At 46.3% G+C, this 18,425-nt stretch overlaps 1 protein-coding gene across 2 annotated transcripts; it reads left to right on the top strand.

Annotated features, from left to right (window-relative positions):
* Nucleotides 1–142: 142 nt before the first annotated feature.
* On the top strand, nt 143–17,665 carry top3a (DNA topoisomerase III alpha). Of its 2 annotated transcripts, none has more exons than XM_088613371.1 (20): nt 143–300; nt 704–943; nt 1,873–1,932; nt 2,215–2,288; nt 2,580–2,655; nt 3,431–3,539; nt 3,909–4,052; nt 4,793–4,963; nt 5,093–5,193; nt 5,629–5,703; nt 7,294–7,376; nt 7,627–7,834; nt 8,316–8,501; nt 8,942–9,071; nt 9,558–9,671; nt 10,112–10,277; nt 11,161–11,307; nt 12,189–12,311; nt 13,498–14,228; nt 16,313–17,665. In XM_088613371.1, the coding sequence occupies exons 2-20, from the start codon at nt 746–748 to the stop codon at nt 16,474–16,476; spliced, it is 3,060 nt and encodes a 1,019-aa protein (XP_088469497.1). In that variant the 5' UTR covers nt 143–300; nt 704–745; the 3' UTR covers nt 16,477–17,665. The 2 variants fall into 2 exon arrangements, with proteins under 2 accessions (XP_088469497.1, XP_088469496.1); XM_088613370.1 differs by having other exon boundaries at nt 700–943.
* Nucleotides 17,666–18,425: the final 760 nt, after the last annotated feature.

The raw sequence follows: 18,425 nt of genomic DNA, 5'->3' as shown, positions 1-18,425 counted from the left end.
TGACAAGGAAGTATCGGTGCTTCTTGCTGCTGTCATTTAGATTATCCCTTTTTATGAACGGTGGAAAATTATAAAATTGTATTTCTGATGTGTCTCGATTCACGTATTATTTATTTTAAATCATTTATTTCCATAATGTAAAAAGAACAGCGGTTGTAGCGCTCACTGGGATTTGTAGTTTTTTCCTCAATCCAGGTTACACTTTACGGCACAAATGTTTTTATTAGTCTTTGCGACCGGTCGGGGAAGGCGCTGAATTTGTTTCTGCAGAGCTGGAGTTTGGAGGAACTTGACTATAAAGTAAGTTACCGGTAGCTTTTTTGAACAATTGGGGTTTTGTGTACACGAGATATCTATGTATGGTTACAGTAATTAATATAATGTGTTCCTGTTACTGGATTGCCTGGTTCTTTGGCAAAAATCCGTTTCCCTCCTTTTAGATGCCAAGAGTGAAATCTGGTCGAATAACGAAGCGATCAGTCTAATTATAATTTAACCGTATACCGTCCGTAAGCGGCATGTAGTAACAAAGTATAGGATAAAAGTTTGTACTTTTTTAGAACAAGCGATAAAGAAATAGGATTTTGTTTTGGGATGCCAGGGTAGTTGGTCTCTAGTTATATGTTGAACACCTGACTGTTTTAGCAATTGGAGAGGGAAGACCTCGGAAGAGCCATGGACATGATCTGTCATTGTCAGGTAGACGTGCCTTCAACGCCATGCCAGCGGTTGGGGCTGTTCTGGGATGATCCTCCTGGCCCGGAGGCTTCTGACCCTCCGCGGACTGAGAGAGACTGTCTACAGCCGGCACAGAGCGCTCAGTGGCCCGGCCTCCACAGACATGATCCGCAGGCTGCCGATCAAGAAGGTCCTCTGTGTGGCCGAGAAGAACGATGCGGCCAAGGGGATAGCAGAGATCATGTCAAACGGGAGGATGAGGAGGGTGAGTGACCACCGTCGGTGTCAGCAGCACCCCAGCGTTGCGTAAAGTGCGTGTGTTTGTTGCCACACCGCGGTAGATGAAGCTCAACTCAATCCTTCAGTACTGTTTTTACTAGTCCTAGTCGGTTATCAACTCCAGCTTTAACAAAGTAAATACTGTTTATCAGGCTGACAGGCCTTTAAAGTAAAAGTTTTTCCGTTCATCCATTTTATTTCACCGCTTAATCCAATTACGCGTCGCGGGTGGCGGGCAGGAGTTTATCCCGGCAAGTAACAGGCACAAGCTGGGATACACCATGGACAGGACGCTAGTCTTTCACAGGATACGCACAGACACAAACAAGCACACACTCACACCAGGGCCAGTTGTCCCAGAAGGCACTTAACCTCCCAGTATGTCTTTGGACTGTGGGAGGAAACTGGAGCACCCGGAGGAGAACAATGCGAACACAGGAAGAACATACAAACCTCTCGCCCTTTTGGCTAAGATCAAGTGTAGTATGTCTTTGGACTGTGGTGAGAAAACAGGGAGGGGGGGGAACATACAAACTCCACACAGATAGTACGCCAGGTCCGGAATTGAACCCAGTGGCCCTAGCAGTGCGAGGCAGCAGTGCTAACCACTGTGACACACACGTAGATGTTGATCTACTTGCTCAGTTTTATTTGGATCACACAGTTACCTAAAGGACGTTTATACAGCTTGATTGAAGAACCTTCCTCAAGCGCACAACAGCAGTGTCTCACTGCTGCCCCAGTTTTCTTATGATCCAGTTTTTTAAGGAGATTTATCCATTCGTAACTTGGCTTTGACGGTGAAGGCACTTTATTTGTTCTGAGTGCATGTTATGCAAGTGAGAAAAGCACTCGGTGTGACGTGTGACATCTAATGTAATGTTCTAAATGTTGTTTTATCAAATTGTTTTGCAGAGAGAGGGCCTGTCAAAGTTTAATAAAATCTACGAATATGAGTATCACTTGTTTGGGCAGGTAAAGTATTCTGATTTGCTTTGTCCGAAAGAGAATGCTGGGTGCTACATAACCTTTTAAAGGCTTAAAATTATATCACCGGCGAAACCTTATGTGGAAATGCAAAGAATATGTATTATCCTTGCTTGTTCTGAAATTAGTTTTTTTAAATGTTGTAAAGGCAGAGAATCAGCTTTGATATTACTGGGAATATGGGTTGTGGAGAATATAGGAATTTCACTGTACAAAAAAAATTGGCATTTTTCCCTATATTTGAGTCCTGGCTTTCCATTATTTCCACAGAATGTGACAGTTTCTATGACCTCAGTCTCTGGGCACCTCTTAGCACTGGAATTCAAGGCTCCGTTTCAGAAGTGGTATGGAAAACAGAAACATACAACCACCCTGTCCTCTGAATATAAGTCTTGCCTTTTATCCATCTGCCTTTTTTATAAAGCACTTGTAAACTTGTCTTGATACTTTAACCCTGATGCTTATTTATTTAATTATTAGTGAGCAAATTCATGACAGGCACATATGCTAGTCTGCACTGGACTGTAATGCTGTAATTGTGTGGTGTGTGGGCAGTGATTTTGGTTTTGGACAGTTCTCTTGATATAGACACAGTTGCCTTTACTGATGATACAGTGCACTGCTTTTCCTCTTAGGCACAGCTGTAATCCTGTGATGCTGTTCGATGCAGAAGTCGAAAAATATTGTCCTGACAACTATGTGAACATCAAGGTATGGTTGTGTGCCTTTTTATGTTGAATTTCCGGGCCATTATACATATCTTCTGTAAATGCGTTGTGATTATAGTATGTGAAGAGGCTTCTTCTCAGAGGTTCACCTTAGAATTCTATAGCTGATATAGCTGATATCATTTTGTGATAATTTGACATGGCAGAACACATTCTCAATAAATCTAAACAAAGTTAACCACTGCTTTCACAGACTCTCCCAGATCACTAGTCTGGTCGAAATAGCGATTGTCAATTTAGGTGAGCAATTCTTGCTGATCAGGAACAAGTAGGCATTCCATGCTCAAAAAGGTTTCAAATGGAAAAAGCTCAGTTTCGGTTGTGAGGGCGCAGGGACTTGTACCTCTGCACACTTTCTCACATTCTTGCTCTTCAAGAAGGCTCTACACTCAAATCATTATTTTATACCCTTTCGTCTTTTCAGCATGGAAATCTATGCAACTGCCTGTTTTAAAGCTCTTAATTTTTTTTTTAAATTATGCTTGCATAAAAAGTTAGTTATTAATATAATATGGAATACATGAACATTGCCAATAACGGAAAACAGTATTATCTTTTAAATATGAATTCTAAGATTATTGTAATGTTTCTGTCAGGTCGATGTTTCAACTTTGCCCTATTCAGATAAGAGCTGAAATACTTTCCTGAAGCTGAGGCTTGAATCTTTGTCCTTTGTGCCTGTGATCCGAGCCTTTTCGGAACGCCTGTGAGGCCCCGTCTTGTCTGTGGGTGTCCTCTGACCCCTGTCCTTTCCACAGAGGACTCTGGAGAGGGAGGTGCACCAGTGCCAGGCACTGGTCATCTGGACTGACTGTGATCGCGAAGGAGAGAACATCGGCTTTGAGATCATTGATGTATGCAGAGCAGGTGGGTGTTTTTTCAGTTCCCTCGCTGGCGTCCTTTCCTGGTTTGTGCTGTTTTTGTGATTAGTCACAGCTGTTTGCAGATGCAGTCATTTTAATTTGGCTCTGCTGGAATGGGTTAACAGTGCCTCAGTGCAGAACTTTGCTAAATATTATAGGTAACCACTGCTGTTCCTACGCATGTTTTTCTAAATACCTTCACAAGGATTTCATGCCAGTGGATTAACAGTCCTGCACTCTCTGGAGTGGTTCAGCACTGTTGATTTCTGTAGAACTGCTGGAATGTTGTGTGCGCCGAGACCTGCTCTGTGGCTCTGTGTTTGGTTATTGACGGGACATGGTGGCGTCTAATCCTCTGTGTCTGTCGTGTCAGTGAAGACCAGTCTTCAGGTGTTCCGCGCACGGTTCTCCGAGATCACCCCCAACTCCATTCGAAGGGCCTGCGAGACTTTGATCGAGCCTGACATCAACATCAGTGACGCAGTGGATGTCAGGCAGGAACTGGACCTCCGCATCGGTAAACTGGGATTCTGCATTTCCACTTACAGTGCAAAAAACAGTCAACTTTTTTACCTGCTGAAGCTTAGGTGTGAGCCTTGTCAGTACCTGGACGGGAGACCACCTGGGAAAAATTAAGGCTGCTGGAAGAGGTGTTAGTGGGGCCAGAAGGGGGCGCCTAACCCACAGTCTGTGTGGGTCCTAATGCCCCAGTATAGTGATGGGGACAATATACTGTAAAAAAGGCACCGTCCTTTGGATGAGATGTAAAACCAAGGTCATGACTCTCTGTGGTCATTAAAAATCCCAGGACGTTTCTTGAAGAGAGTAGGGGTGTTAATTCTGGCTTCCTGGCCAAATTTCCCACTGGCCCTTTACCAATCATGTCCTCCTAATAATCCCCATCTATGAATTGGCTTCATTACTCTCCTCCCCACTGATAGCTGGTGTGTGGGGAGTGTTCTGGCACACTATGGCTGCTGTATCATCCAGCTGGGTGCTGCACATTGGTGGTGGTGGAGGGGATCCCCATTACCTGTAAAGTGCTTTGAGTGGAGTGTCCAGAATATATAAGTGTAAGCAACTGTTATTAATTAACACATCCTTAGTGATGCATACATGCTAATGTGGTCTCTGTGTCAAAGTACGTCTATACTGTATATTTCCGAGTTAGCTTTGCCTACTAGGTGTGACGTGGTCAGCCTTGTTTGAACTCCATTTTCTCCTAAATTAATCAGATCCCATTTCCATCGTTTCCAGGGGCATCTTTTACAAGATTCCAGACACTGCGCTTGCAGAAGATATTTCCCACAGTCCTCGCCGATCAGCTGATCAGCTACGGCAGCTGTCAGTTTCCCACTCTGGGCTTTGTGGTGGAGCGGTTTAAAGCCATCCAGGCGTTCATCCCAGAGACGTTTTTCAAAATTAAAGGTGGGCCGAATTTTAAAAATAAGCTCTCTTTCTCATCTCTTGTCGGCAGCGTTGCTTTCCGGGGGCTGTTTTTCATTTTGGGAGCGTGGTCTCTCCGCGGGGCTCTGAGTCCTGTTCTGTTTCCTGCAGTGCTCCACCACACTGAGGATGGGGAGGTAGATTTCAGCTGGAAAAGACACCGGCTTTTTAATCACACTGCCTGCCTGGTCCTTTACCAGATCTGTATGGAGGTACGTACTCACACGTCCACATGTTCGTTTTTTGCAATGTACGTACTTTATTTATTGTAAATACTTTAAAAAGTGAGGCATAAGAAAAATCAAGAGGAATATAGAGCCTTTGAGACATCCTTAACGCAAGCCTAAGGCTAAAACAGCACTTCGAATTTATCTTCTAACATGGCCACAACAGGACAGCCTTTAAGCTCCATTCAGCATGTCAATAATGTGTTTCCTAGAGTTTCTTTAACAGTAGTATCTGTTGTTTTTAAACAGTTAATGGGTTCGTGTTTGCAGTTGTTAATTAATGAAAAGAGTCCTTAAGCTAATGACAAGATGAACTTTGCACTGTGGCATCTGGAGGAGCTGTGTTCAGTCAGGTTTTGGATGTTTGTAGCCTGTGTTTTAATCATTTAGTGAAGGCTTTACTGTGCCTTTCTCTTCCAGGATCCTGTAGCCACAGTTATTGACGTGACCAGTAAACCAAAAAGCAAATGGAGGCCTTTGCCTCTCGACACTGTAGTAAGTACAAAATTGCCTGGACCTTTCTTACTGCTTATCTTGATGCTCTCCTTAAAGCTGAAATGGCTGCTCTGTGGTGAAATAAATGTCTTTGATCTACCCCTTTTCTTATCTCAACATCTCAAAATGCTTTTCAGAGGAGCTAACAAGTCAATATACAGTTACATTGGTTGAGAGAACAAATCTGAGATACAAAAAGGTCGAAAATAGCTAACCTCAAGAGATGTGCCTTTAAACAGCCTGTGACAACAGGTGCAGATGGGGAAGATTAACCAGTCCACAAAACACAAACATGGCAAGCCAGAGTTTAAAGAACAGATCTATCAAGGCAAAGTATGGTAGCCCTTGAGGTAGGAAGGAGCCTGATTGGTTAATGCTATGTAGATTGGACGTTTTGAAGACAAGCCAATGTTCTGGATGCTAGGAAAGGACATATTCATGTGGGGTTTGGATCTGTTGAAGAGTCCAGCAGTTTTGACCATAGTGTACTTAGCGCTACTGGCAAGGAATGCATTATAGCAGTTCAATCTAGAGAAAATAAAGGCATGGACCAGTTTCTCAGCATCTGATTGGGACAGGATAGGTTATAAATGGATAATATTACACAGGTGAAAGAAGGACACCCTTGTAATATTTCTGACTGATAGACGCCGGGCAAGAAGAAACCAGAGTTTTTCACTAGCATCTTATCTCCCAGCCATCAATGAGTGTGTTAAAAGGCATCCATGTTGCACAGTTGGTGTGCTGGCTCCAGAAGCATCTGTCTTGTCACTTTGGAGCTGCATCCGGGTCTTAATATCTGACAGGCATTTTGTAGGAGCAGTGACACTTTGATAAGGCATATGTCTGCCTTAGTCTGCCCATAAATCTAAGTGTCCTCGAGGTTGAAATGTCAACACCATAGTGATCTGGTCAAGTGTAGATCCTGAAGGAATAGGGTCTAAAACTGAGCCTTGTGAAACACCTAAGGTCACTAAGGAGGTGGTATAAGGCTGCTCTTCCTGTTGTCACAGATTGTTTTCGTTCAGAAAGATCAGAGTCAAACCAGCTAAGAGCAGCCCCAGGAATTGCCAGTGTAGGTCTCTAAGCAATTTAGGAGAATTGCATTATTAACAACATTTAAAAGGCAGGACTTAGGTCCAGCAGAACAAGATTGGACAACATGCCAGAGTCTGCAAGCATGGTGGTGATCATTAGTCACTTTCACCGGGACTGTTTTTAGTGCTACAGAACTGTCCAAAGGCTCATCAAAATGATTTGAGAAGTTTGTTTTTTATCAGGTCTTGCTTTTGAAGGTATTACTCTGCACTGTTAAACTTCTTCTAAGAAAGAGAACTTATTAAATTGATTTCAGGGTCAATTTTGATTTAGTACTCAATAATGATTTTGTTTGTTTCCTCTTGTTCCTTTATGCTTCATTTGTGGCAAACTATATAAGTGTAGATATATCCTAAACCTAAATATTTGATAAACTATATAAAAACGAATGGCTCTCAATCTTCAGATTTACACTTTCACGACACCGAAACATCTTCACTTTTCGTCACTCCTGCTGAGCCTTTCCGTGTCTGAACTGACCGTTTTTTCCAGGAACTTGAGAAGTTGGCGTCTCGCAAGCTGAAAATAAGTGCCAAGGAGACCATGAAAATTGCAGAAAAACTGTACACCCAAGGGTAGGTCGTGCTGGATGAGACCGACTCTGAATACGTCACCCCTTTTTTACAAAATGCAGAATAATTAAACCGTGCTTTTTCTTTTTGTGGCTTTTTTTTTGCCCAAGGTATTTCAAGGCACATTTTATGAAGTAGAAGGACCGGTTAATGCCCTGTGCACAAGGAAATGCCTTGTAATGCACTTTGATTTCGGGGATCTGCAGGGCGAGATGCATCGTCTGATGGGGGCCTGTGTGTTGTACATTGCCAGGTACATCAGCTATCCCCGAACGGAGACGAACATGTTCCCCAGAGACCTGAACCTCACCTCCCTGGTGGAGCAGCAGACCGGGGATAATCGCTGGGGGGCTTTTGCTCAGGGTATCCTGGAGAGGGGTGGGCCCACACCGCGGAACGGCACCAAGAATGACCAGGCCCACCCCCCCATTCACCCCACCAAATACACCAGCAGCCTGCAGGTGAGTCAGGGGCGCAGAGCTGTGCGGGATAATTCTTTGAACGCAACGTCTGCCTTTCTGTCTTGGAGCCGTTTTTCTGCCCTCTTGCCAGGAGAAAAGGAAAGTGACTGGAAATGAAAAGAGTATCTTGTAAAGAGTAATGGTTTGTGATCTGTGGCTAACATCTTGCAGGCTGCCACTCCAAAGATTAGGAAATCAAATTGCAGGGAAAAAAATCAAATACATTCATACAATAAATTCAGCAATATTGCTCACTAGGCTGAATTATTACAGATTATATGATAATGTTGAAGGTGCTATAATATGATAAGAATATTATCATTATTTATAAGAATGTTGTGATTTACAAGATTTCATAGTTTTGAAGATGTATTTTCTGCTTTGACAGCATGAAATTAAGGTATCAGGTGTCCTGCCTTTCCACGTTTTTTGTTGAAAACCCTGGGTAATTTGGGCTGGATTTTGTTTTTTCACTGTGCAGGGAAATGAGCAGCGGCTGTACGAGTTCATCGTCAGGCATTTCCTGGCGTGCTGTTCCCAGGATGCCCAGGGGCACGAAACCATTGTTGACATTGACATCGGCCAGGAGAAGTTCTCTGCCCATGGACTTATGATCATAGCCAGAAACTACCTAGAGGTCTACCCCTATGACAAGTGGAATGCTAAGGTATTGAGCTGTCTCAGCATTGCTGATGGAGTAAAGGGAGAACTTGAGTGAGAGTGTCCCGATCTGCTTGTGATTCCTGTCCTACACAAGCTTTAGAATGTGGAGCTGTGTCGTCTTCTCAGCTGCAGAGGGACAAGCAGGGGTCAGTTACACGCTGAAAAGTACCGTAGAGTGTGGAATTAATTAACCTCTTGTTTTGTTCCATTTATATGGTGGAAAGTCTTGAACCTTTTAACCTAACGTCCACTGAAACTCACAATGTAGATTCCAGTCTCTCATGCTACAAGGAGTGAAATGTTCCGCAGCCGGGAATGAAACTGTATTCCTACCCCTCTACGGGTTGGAACAAAGGGATAAGCAAAAGGGAGAGTCTGCATGCCTCACTCGTTGGCCGCGGTGCCCTGTCTGTGCGGTAGGACTGAGGTTCTGTCTGTCTGCAGGTTATCCCAGTGTACGAGCCAGGGTCCCGGTTCCAGCCCACAGCTATTGAGATGGTGGATGGGGAGACCACCCCCCCCCAGCTGCTGACAGAGGCTGACCTCATCTCGTTGATGGAGAAGCACGGCATTGGTCAGTGCAAGCGCTTTACTGACCAGCACTGACACTTGCACAGAGACGAATGCTTTAGAATATTTGTGTGTCAAAATGGTTCTGCACTAGAAATTTTGATTGTCGTCTTAAACTGTATTTTGGCAGTTCCAGAGATGAAGCTTTTTTTTTTGACGCTATAGAATCAAATAAAACAATATAAGGATTGTGGGTTATTCACAGTGGTTATGTGGATAATGTGCTTATTCAGGTGTCACTCAAACTGATGTTTCATTGCCCAGATTCTAGCGCTATAGCTTATTTGTGCTGCAGTTTCACTAGTTTATTATAAGAGCAGGGGACAACATTGTTTAGCTCTATTTTTTTTAAGACATCCAGATGTATGATGGGGATTTTCTCATTATAGCAGTGAAGGGTGGCTGACAAATGCTACAGTCTAGTTAGGGCAGATAAAAACCGTGAGTTTCGCTGAAGTGAATTTCCTCGTGGTCTGTTGCTGTGTCCCAGGTACGGACGCCACTCACGCTGACCACATAGAGACAATCAAGTCCAGGATGTACGTGGGGCTGACCGCTGACCAGAGGTTTCTCCCAGGGGAGCTGGGGATGGGCTTGGTAGAAGGTAATGAGCGTCTGCTGTTTTAGGCCCCTTGCACACTTTTAGAGATTTAGAGCAGCCCTGGGTCGCCTTTCCTGAACCATGAATGCTTCCAAAATGTAAAGGCTGGGGCTGACCTTACATATATGGCGGTGGTACTGTGGCTCAGGATCTGCGCCTGTGGCTGGAAGGTTGCCGGTTCAAATCCCGCGGCCGGCAGAGGAGTCCTACTCCGTTGGGCCCCTGAGCAAGGCCCTTCACCCCAACTGCTCCAGGGGCGCCGTATAAATGGCTGACCCTGCGCTCTGACCCCAAGCTTCTCTCCATGTCAGTGTGTCTCATGGAGAGCAGGCTGGGGTATGCACACTAGCCTTTGTTAAACAGGCACTTGCTAGTAAAGACTGGAGAGGGTGCAGGCAAACGGTCTCTTCAGCGAACATGTTGCTGTCATCACTGGTTTGCAGGCTACGACTCGATGGGCTATGAAATGTCCAAGCCTGACCTGCGGGCCGAGCTGGAGGCGGACCTCAAGCTGGTCTCTGAGGGCAAGAAGGACAAGTTCACGGTTCTGCGGCACCACGTGGAGAAATACAAGCAGGTCTTCATCGAGGCCGTGAGGAAGGCGAAGAAGTGAGTAAATCGGCCCCCTTTAGCTTACAGCCAGCAGCTACATCACCCTGTAACTCAGGACTGGCAGCCCACTGCAGCTCAGCAGGTGTGAGTCTGGTCAGTACCTGGACGAGAGACCTCCTGGGAAAACTAAGGTTGCTGCTGGAAGAGGTGTTAGTGGGACCAGTAGGGGGCGCTCACCCTGTGGTCTTTGTGGGTCCTAATTCCTCAGTATAGTAACGGGAGAACTATACTGTAAAAAGATGCCGTCCTTCAGATGCCGTCCTTCCTGACTCTCTGTGGTCATTAAAAATCCCAGGGTGTTTCTCAAAAGAATGTTAACCTTGGTGTCCTGGCCAGATTTCCCATTGGCCTTTACCAATCATGGCCTCCTAATAATCCCCATCTCTGAACTGGCTTCATCACTCTGTTTTCCTCCCCACTGAGAGCTGATGTGTGGGGAGCGTTCTGGCGCACTATCGCTGCTGTCGCATCATCCAGGTGGGGGCTGCACACTGGTGTTGGTGGATGGGAGTCCCCATTACCCCATTACCGCTTTAAGTCAAGTGTCCAGAAAGGTGCTATATAAGTGTAAGAAATTATTATTAATATTATTCGCTTGAGTCGATCGTGTGGTCTTTGTTCTAATACTGTGACAGTTTTGTGAGCATTTATGGGCGCATCTTTCACAAAGCATGAGAGCGATCCAGAGAAAAGAGTTGAAAGATCGACAGTGACACACGGGCAAATTGAGATTGGCACATTAAAGGAGTTATCTTGCCCAGCCCTTCCCAAAATCCAGGCGGTCCCAAAACAGATTACTCGGCCTCTGTACCGCGAAGAGCACCCCCGCAGGTCGCTCGTCCTTGCGTTGGGGGTGTGACAAGGAGTTTGGGGGTTTCAGGTTGGACGAGGCCTTGTCGGCCTATCTGGGCCAGGCCCGGGAGCTCCCCCCGCAGGACGAGCTGCAGATGGAGGGGTCCCCCGTCGTGAGGAAGTGCCCACAGTGCAGCAGGGACATGGTGCTGAAGAAGAAGAAGGACGGGCAGGGGTGAGAGAGCCGCCGTTTGCTACCGATCGCTGCTTCTTCTGTCGTCTCTAGCTCCTGCTGTTGTGAAAAGAACTCAACAATGACATTAGGAGAGATTTTATGATTGACTGTGCTTCTTGTTCTGCGCCCCGAATTGGGATTGTTCTACGCACCACACATCTCCGTTCTGTTGGCAAGAATATTTCAGTTCAATTCAGTTTATTTTTATACAGCGCCTTTCACAACAAGGTTGCCCCAAGGCGCTTAACAAAGCAAGTGACCCTACATGTTGTGAATACAGAACAGAAAAGACCAGAAGACAACGGAGGAGAGGAACCAAAAACTCCTCAGTAAGGAGGAAAGAAACCTCTAGGGGTCCAAGGTCAACTGGCTGCCCAACCCCTTTGGGCATGCTAACATTATACAATTAAAAAAGAAATTAATGAATTAGGGTATTAATCCATCCATCATGTCTTCTGTACGTCAGTACTTCATGCAGCTCTCTCCTAAATGATAGCTATATCCATGAAGTCCCTCTGGGATCCATGGCAGTGATGCAGCATCCAACTCAGATGGTGCCCAGCCCGGGCGCCATCCGGACATGTGGGGAGGAGAAATTGTCTGGGTGCAAAATCCTGCAGCTGTAAAAAGGCTCACTCGAGAGCTGAATTGTGAAACTGCAAATCTGAAATGCACCTGAGTTTAATCACTCGCAGACTCTCCAGAGAGTGACGAGGCAGAGCTCTGAGCAGCAGGTTTTCGTGTTGCTAATTAGAAAGCAGAATCAGGCGATGGCAGATTTAAAACGGCGTCAGTGGTTTGTGAACAGACCCACAAATTATATAATTCCCTTTAAAGGAAGCGTACAATGAACTAACAGGTTTGTTTTTGTATTCTCTTAGGACGTACTTGTCCTGTGTAGGTTTCCCCAGCTGCAGGTGTGCAGTTTGGTTCCCGGATTCAGTCCTGGAGGTCAGTCGGGATGAAGAGGTCTGCTCGACCTGCCGGCCCCATCCCGTGCACAAGTAAGTCTGGACCTGTTCTTGATCCCGAGGGATCGAAGTGCCGAGAGAGCCTCCTGCCAAAAGCAGGGGAATCCGGCGAAACAGGAACGATTTGCCAGTTCTTTTTTTCGCGATATACTCGGTTAGATCAGAATTGACAGTTCTGCGTTTTTCATGTCACGGTTCAGATCCCTGCGCACACACGTCGACAGTCTGCTTTGACCTGCCCAGTTTTGAGCCATGCCTCTTTTAACGCATCACAGGCAACACGGCCATCCACACAGGGCTCGGTGCTGATTAGAGGAGAGATGCCTCTCTCACTGACAGCACCGCAACCTGCCAGCACCTGGGAAGCTGCAGGGGTCCCTGCATCCTCAGAGCTCTGGCCAGCTAAGCTCAGCTCTTTTTTCTGTGGGCATTTCTTCATCAGAAGAGCAGGAACAGGAACGGTCTTGTGCAGTTTTAGCCTTTGTTGAGCTCAGTACAGGGCTGGGTCTGCCCCACAGGACAGAGCAACAACTGCAAGGATTTCCCAACATAGGTACATGGGATTCATGACAGGGGTTCGTTTTACACTCTTAAGGGCTCAGTCCTGTCGTTTGAGGTTCATTACTTCTACTCTTAACACTTTGTGGGAGGAAATTAGTTTGTGCAGCTGTTGATACGAATCAGGCTCATTTTGCTTTAACATGCATTTTGGTTCATGCCGTAGAAGGCTAGAATAGCAGATTCCAGCTATTCCTCTAATAGCTCCCACGATGGAATCGAGCATTAAAATCGTAACCCTGAGCATGTGTAAGCTCTGTGCCTCTTCACTTCTCCTGGTGGCAGTAGTGCACCAGTGCTCAGGGAATCCCACTACTGATGTGGCCCAGGTTCAGACTCGAGATGCATGGAGCAGGGAGCTCAAACTCCCTTCAGATTTGAGCCACTCAGGGCTCCGCTGAAATATGAATGCAGGCAATTCCTGAGATAGTTCAATAAAGGATGTATTTCAGCTCACAGACAGCGAAGCAGCACGGATCGCCTTGCGTTGGTACACTTCCGCGGTTATTGCGAAATGGTTGCACGACTTGAATTTTATTGAAACCTTTGCCCTCAGATTGTCCGTTTTTTGCAATCGCCAGCCCCTCTGTGGTGCAACGCCTGCATTGGAAACCCCAGTGTGCTAGTGAAGGCGTCTTTCCATTTTGTGTCTGAATTACAGGCTGAAGTTTAAGTTCAAGAGAGGAAGCCTCCCTCCCTTGATGCCCCTGGAGTTCGTGGGGTGCATCGGGGGCTGTGACGAGACCCTGCGAGAGGTCCTGGACTTAAAGTACTTGAGAGGAGCGGGAGCCGGGGCACCAGCAGCAAACGGCACCTCGTCCGCCGGCCACCTGCGGAATAGTCAGTTTCTGAACCGGCCTAGGGACCGCCCCTCGCCCGCGCCCAGACCGGAGAGCAGCAAACAGCCCACGTGGACCTCGCGGCCTCCGGCAGGGGACGGACACAATGCGACAGTCTGCAACTGCGGGCAGGAGGCAGTCCTCCTCACGGTGCGCAAGGAGGGGCCCAACCAGGGCCGGCAGTTCTACAAGTGCAGCTCAGGGAACTGCAGCTTCTTCCTGTGGGCGGACCAGCCGGGGGAACAAGGCGGGAACGGGGCAGAGGGGAACTTCCTGAACCCGTCCCGCACCCCCCAGCCGCCGTGGCCCTCGGCGGAAGGGTTCGGGGGCCGGCCGGGGCTCGGCTCGGGCGGCCCCGCGCGACCGGGGCCTACCCGGAGAGGCGCCGGGGGAGGAGGCGGGGAGGAGATCCTGTGTAAGTGTAACGAGCCGGCCGTCACACGGACCGTGATGAAGGACGGGCCCAACAAGGGCCGCACCTTCCACACCTGCGCCAGGCCCCGGGAGCAGCAGTGCGGCTTCTTCCAGTGGGCCGACGAGAACGTGCCGCCAGGTACAGTGTCCTTCCTGCCGAAAAACAAAAATGGCCAAATCGTTTCGAGACCGTTCAATCTTATCCGTCCATCTGTTATCTGTAAGCTGCTTATCTCTGGGCCACGGCAACCCAGAGCCTGTCCTGACCATATAATAATAGTACACTTTTTTTATATAGCTCTTCTCAAAGAGCTTTACAGTCAGAAAAACATCCGCAATGAGAGGAGACAATTCCGATAGGGGTTTGATGTACAGTATGAAAGAGATGGAGCCCCGACGAGCTCTGTTGGTAGAGCACGATACTCATAATCTCGGGGTAGCGGGTTCGTGTCCCACGTTGGGCACAAGGTTCTCTAATAACCCATACTGGTTATTAGACATCTGACAACAGCAACAACACAAGCGCTATCTTCACGGAAGCAAGGCCCGGCAATCTACTTCCGTATCTTGCCATGAAAACTCTTTGGATAGTGACGGGGGTCGCCGTGAGTCGACACCAACTCGACGGCACTCGTCCCATCTCACCCCCCCCCCCGGAAAGCGACGAGGCAGACACACGGTGGAGGTCCAGTGGTAGAGAAAGCGCAGTAATAAGGCTGCTGCTGGAAGAGGTGTTAGAGGGGCCAGCAGGGGGCGCTCACCCTGCGGTCCATATGGGTCCTATTGCCCCAGTATAGTGACGGGGACACTATACTGTAAACAGGCGCCGTCCTTCGGATGAGACGTAAAACCGAGGTCCTGACTCTCTGTGGTCATTAAAAATCCCAGGGTGTTTCTCGAAAAGAGTAGGGGTGTAACCCTGGCGTCCTGGCCAAATTTCCCATTGGCCTTTACCAATCATGGCCTCCTAATAATCCCCATCTATGAATTGGCTACATTACTCTGCTCTCCTCCCCACTGATAGCTGGTGTGTGGGGAGCGTTCTGGCACACTATGGCTGCCGTCGCATCATCCAGGTGGGGGCTGCACACTGGTGGTGGTGGAGGGGATCCCCATTACCTGTAAAGCGCTTTGAGTGGAGTGTCCAGAAAAGCGTTATAAAAGTGTAAGCAATTATTATTATTATTATAAAAGGGCTACAGGTGGCGGTGAATGTAAAAGAGCTGAGGTAGTAAGAACGAGGGCGAAAGGGGAAAAAAAGAAACGGATTTGGTCAATACTAAAGAAAACTGAAGTGAGAGCAGTGCCAGCCAGGCGCGTCCACGTTCCCCCTGAACTGGAAACAGGTCAATTTTGTCAGCCAGGACAGGGTATGTCCATCGAGCCAGGGCCTACTTTACAGCCTGCCTGCAGTTCCAGGGAGCAGATATTGCATTGAAAACAGCAGAAATTAAGAAAACCCGTTAGTTCATTTATTGATGCAGGCATTTTCATTGTTATAAGTACGTTTTGGGAGAAGTTACTTTTTCAAGTGTATTTTCTGTGGTCAAAAGCTGTTTTCACAGAAGAATGAAAAAGAATGTCGCCTGGATACTTGCTTTACACTGATAAAGACCAGGTGGTGTGGGTTCCGTGCAGGGAGAGCACGACATAACAATCGTTTACATTTCATTTCTGGGACAAGTGAATTTCTCATTTCCAGTGATGACCTAGAGAGTTGTACTGCAGGCCTGTATTTATTCTGGAGTGTGGCAGGCCATCCTGAGGACAGACTGTAATGATCTGGCCAACAGTGACCTAATAGTTTGGACGTTGAAGACATTTGTATGCTCGTTTTCACCTGGCGCTTATCAGTATATTGTATCATTGAGCAATATGAGTTTGGCATCTGCTTTTCCCAAGGGGTGGCGGTTAAAAAATTGTCTCACAGTGATACCGATGGTTGGGTAATAGGGTTTGAGCTCTTGGGAGCTGAAGAAGTTAGTATTAATGAAGGAGAAGCTGTTCTTTCGTTTAAAGTCTTTTGTCTTTTGTGCTAAACCTTTCAATACAGCCAACCCCAATGCAGAGAACTGTATGAGAAGTAATGTGAGTTAAGTCCCACGTTCATGGGTACAACAGTCCCACCCTGGGATTTGAAAACCCACAGGACGTCCAGTCTGGAGTCTTGAGTTTTATCCACTTGCTGCTCCGCGCTGGTTCAGGCTTTCCATCCTGTTGCAGGTGCACCGAACTCCGCCCCCCGGTTCGGCAGGCAGGGTGGGGTGAAGAGCAGAAGGCCAGATGGCGATTCCTCGTTCAAGGTGCCAGGGGCCAAGCGACAGAGGACCTGCGGACTGTGTCACCAGCCGGGCCACACCAGGAACACGTGCCCGCAGAAGCAATGACACTCACGGCTTCCCGAGGACAGATTTCATCCCGCCTCTTTCCCTTCGGGACATGGGCTCAAGCGTTCCTACGAACCTGTATGGTAACTGCTCGTGTCCAGAAGTACATGGGAGCGTTCTTGGATTTTGAGGACGTTTTTAGAGCCTTTTTACGGCAGTCTCACTTCGTCGGACTGCGCACAAAATCCGCTCAGGTTTCCGTTGAAAGTTACTGGATTGTGGCTGCCAGTTTAGGAATTGAGCAGAGCTCCAAGATGAATGGTGCATCTCTTGTGTGAGTGAATTCTGACGCCAGCCTGGGAACACGGAGCCTTATGTTCACATAGGGGCAAACACAAATGTATTGCTACTGTTGCATTTATGCTTTTTTTGCAACGGAAGAACACTTAAAATTATTTTCTGTTTTCTTCAGCCAAGTGTCCTCCTATAACTGTGACAAGGTGGGACTTGAAATTGGGGGTCCGGCCTTTACTTTGAAGAATTCACTGTATTTATGTCTTAAGACTATCACAAGTCCCACCTTGTCCCAATTATAGGAGGACACTCGGATAAGAAAATAGCACTCATTAGTAAGAAAAAAAAAATATTCATCTCTAGGGTGCATGACGAATCGTTTTCTCCATAACGGGAAAAGAACAGTTCTCTCTACAGAGCTGAGATTCATCTTTGTTTTTCCAAGGTTATAAACAAATAAATACCAAGTTGGTAGTCTGTATCAGTGATCAGTCAGAACTGAAAACCGTACTGGTACTTTTATAATCCTCTGTTTTCTTAAAACGTACCCAGAGGGTTTTTTTTTTAATTTGACGTTTTGTTGTGATTTTTGACAAGTTGTTGTTCTGTGTTCCAGCGCTTTACACCTGATGGGGAGAAAATCTGTAGTTGTATAGGATTTCCCAGTAGCCTCTCACAGAACTGTGGGAGTATTTTTCACAGCAGTGCTGAACTCAGTACACGTCCACACAGATGACTGTCTGGAACTTGACACTTCAAGCTGAGTGGTATTATGAAAGCAATTGATATTTTCCTGTGGATGATTTGTATTTTTGTGTCTGTCTAAACTTCTTGTTAATAAATTAATGTAAAAAGGTATGAGTAGAAACATTTTGCTAAATGCACCAATTGCTGAATGTCATATATTTCTAAGCCTCATCCTGTACATACTTAATAAATGTGACATTTTATTTTAGTGGTGTGAATTAATACAAGATTGCCTGTTTCAGTTTTTCAATTATCCCAACTAGCTTTCCAGTATAAAAAGACTTAATAGTATAAAGTACTAATTTCTAGTTTCAGTCAAGCTTCTATAAGAAATGTTTAAATGTAGCTCATGTGAGGCCTGTATGCCCAGGCCTAGAATTAGGTGTTCAGAAAGAACATAGAAATACTTATCGTTGCATTGTCTCAAAACAACAATGCAGGAACCGGATAACTCCTGTGAGCCAGCTCCTTCTACTCCTGTTACGTGTTCTCAATTTTTTATTTCTCAGTGTCAAGATCACACTTCTAGGTGCCTTTCACTTTGCCTCAGGAAAACCAGGAGAGAAGTCATTGGGCAGGAAGGTGTATAACCAAAAGACCATTAACCAGGTGTGCTAAGTAGCTGGCTCAGAGTTGATTAGTTCTTGTAATTCATTTTCAGGACAAAGGGAAATATCATCCCTATAGTTTTTCGGTACGATTAATTCTAGGCCTGGCCTAGGGTGGTTCAACCAACCAAAATTACAACACATAGGCCCTATTGGAACATTTTGCAGCCCAGGAAAGGGTCGTTTAAATTATTCTACAGCCATCGCTGTTTACTACAATTTTTTTTTCCCCATCATTTGATCATCTGACAGTGTAACGAAACATAATATGGAAATGACCATTTTATTAGTGGAATATTCATTTGTCCTTTAAGGAGAGTTCTTACAAAAATATTGCCAGGGTAACATGTTTTTTTGCAG

Source organism: Lepisosteus platostomus, chromosome 19, assembly GCF_059453375.1.
Source record: "Lepisosteus platostomus isolate fLepPlt1 chromosome 19, fLepPlt1.hap1, whole genome shotgun sequence".
Classification (NCBI taxonomy): Eukaryota; Metazoa; Chordata; class Actinopteri; order Semionotiformes; family Lepisosteidae; genus Lepisosteus; species Lepisosteus platostomus.
This window is presented reverse-complemented; position numbering and strand designations above follow the sequence as displayed.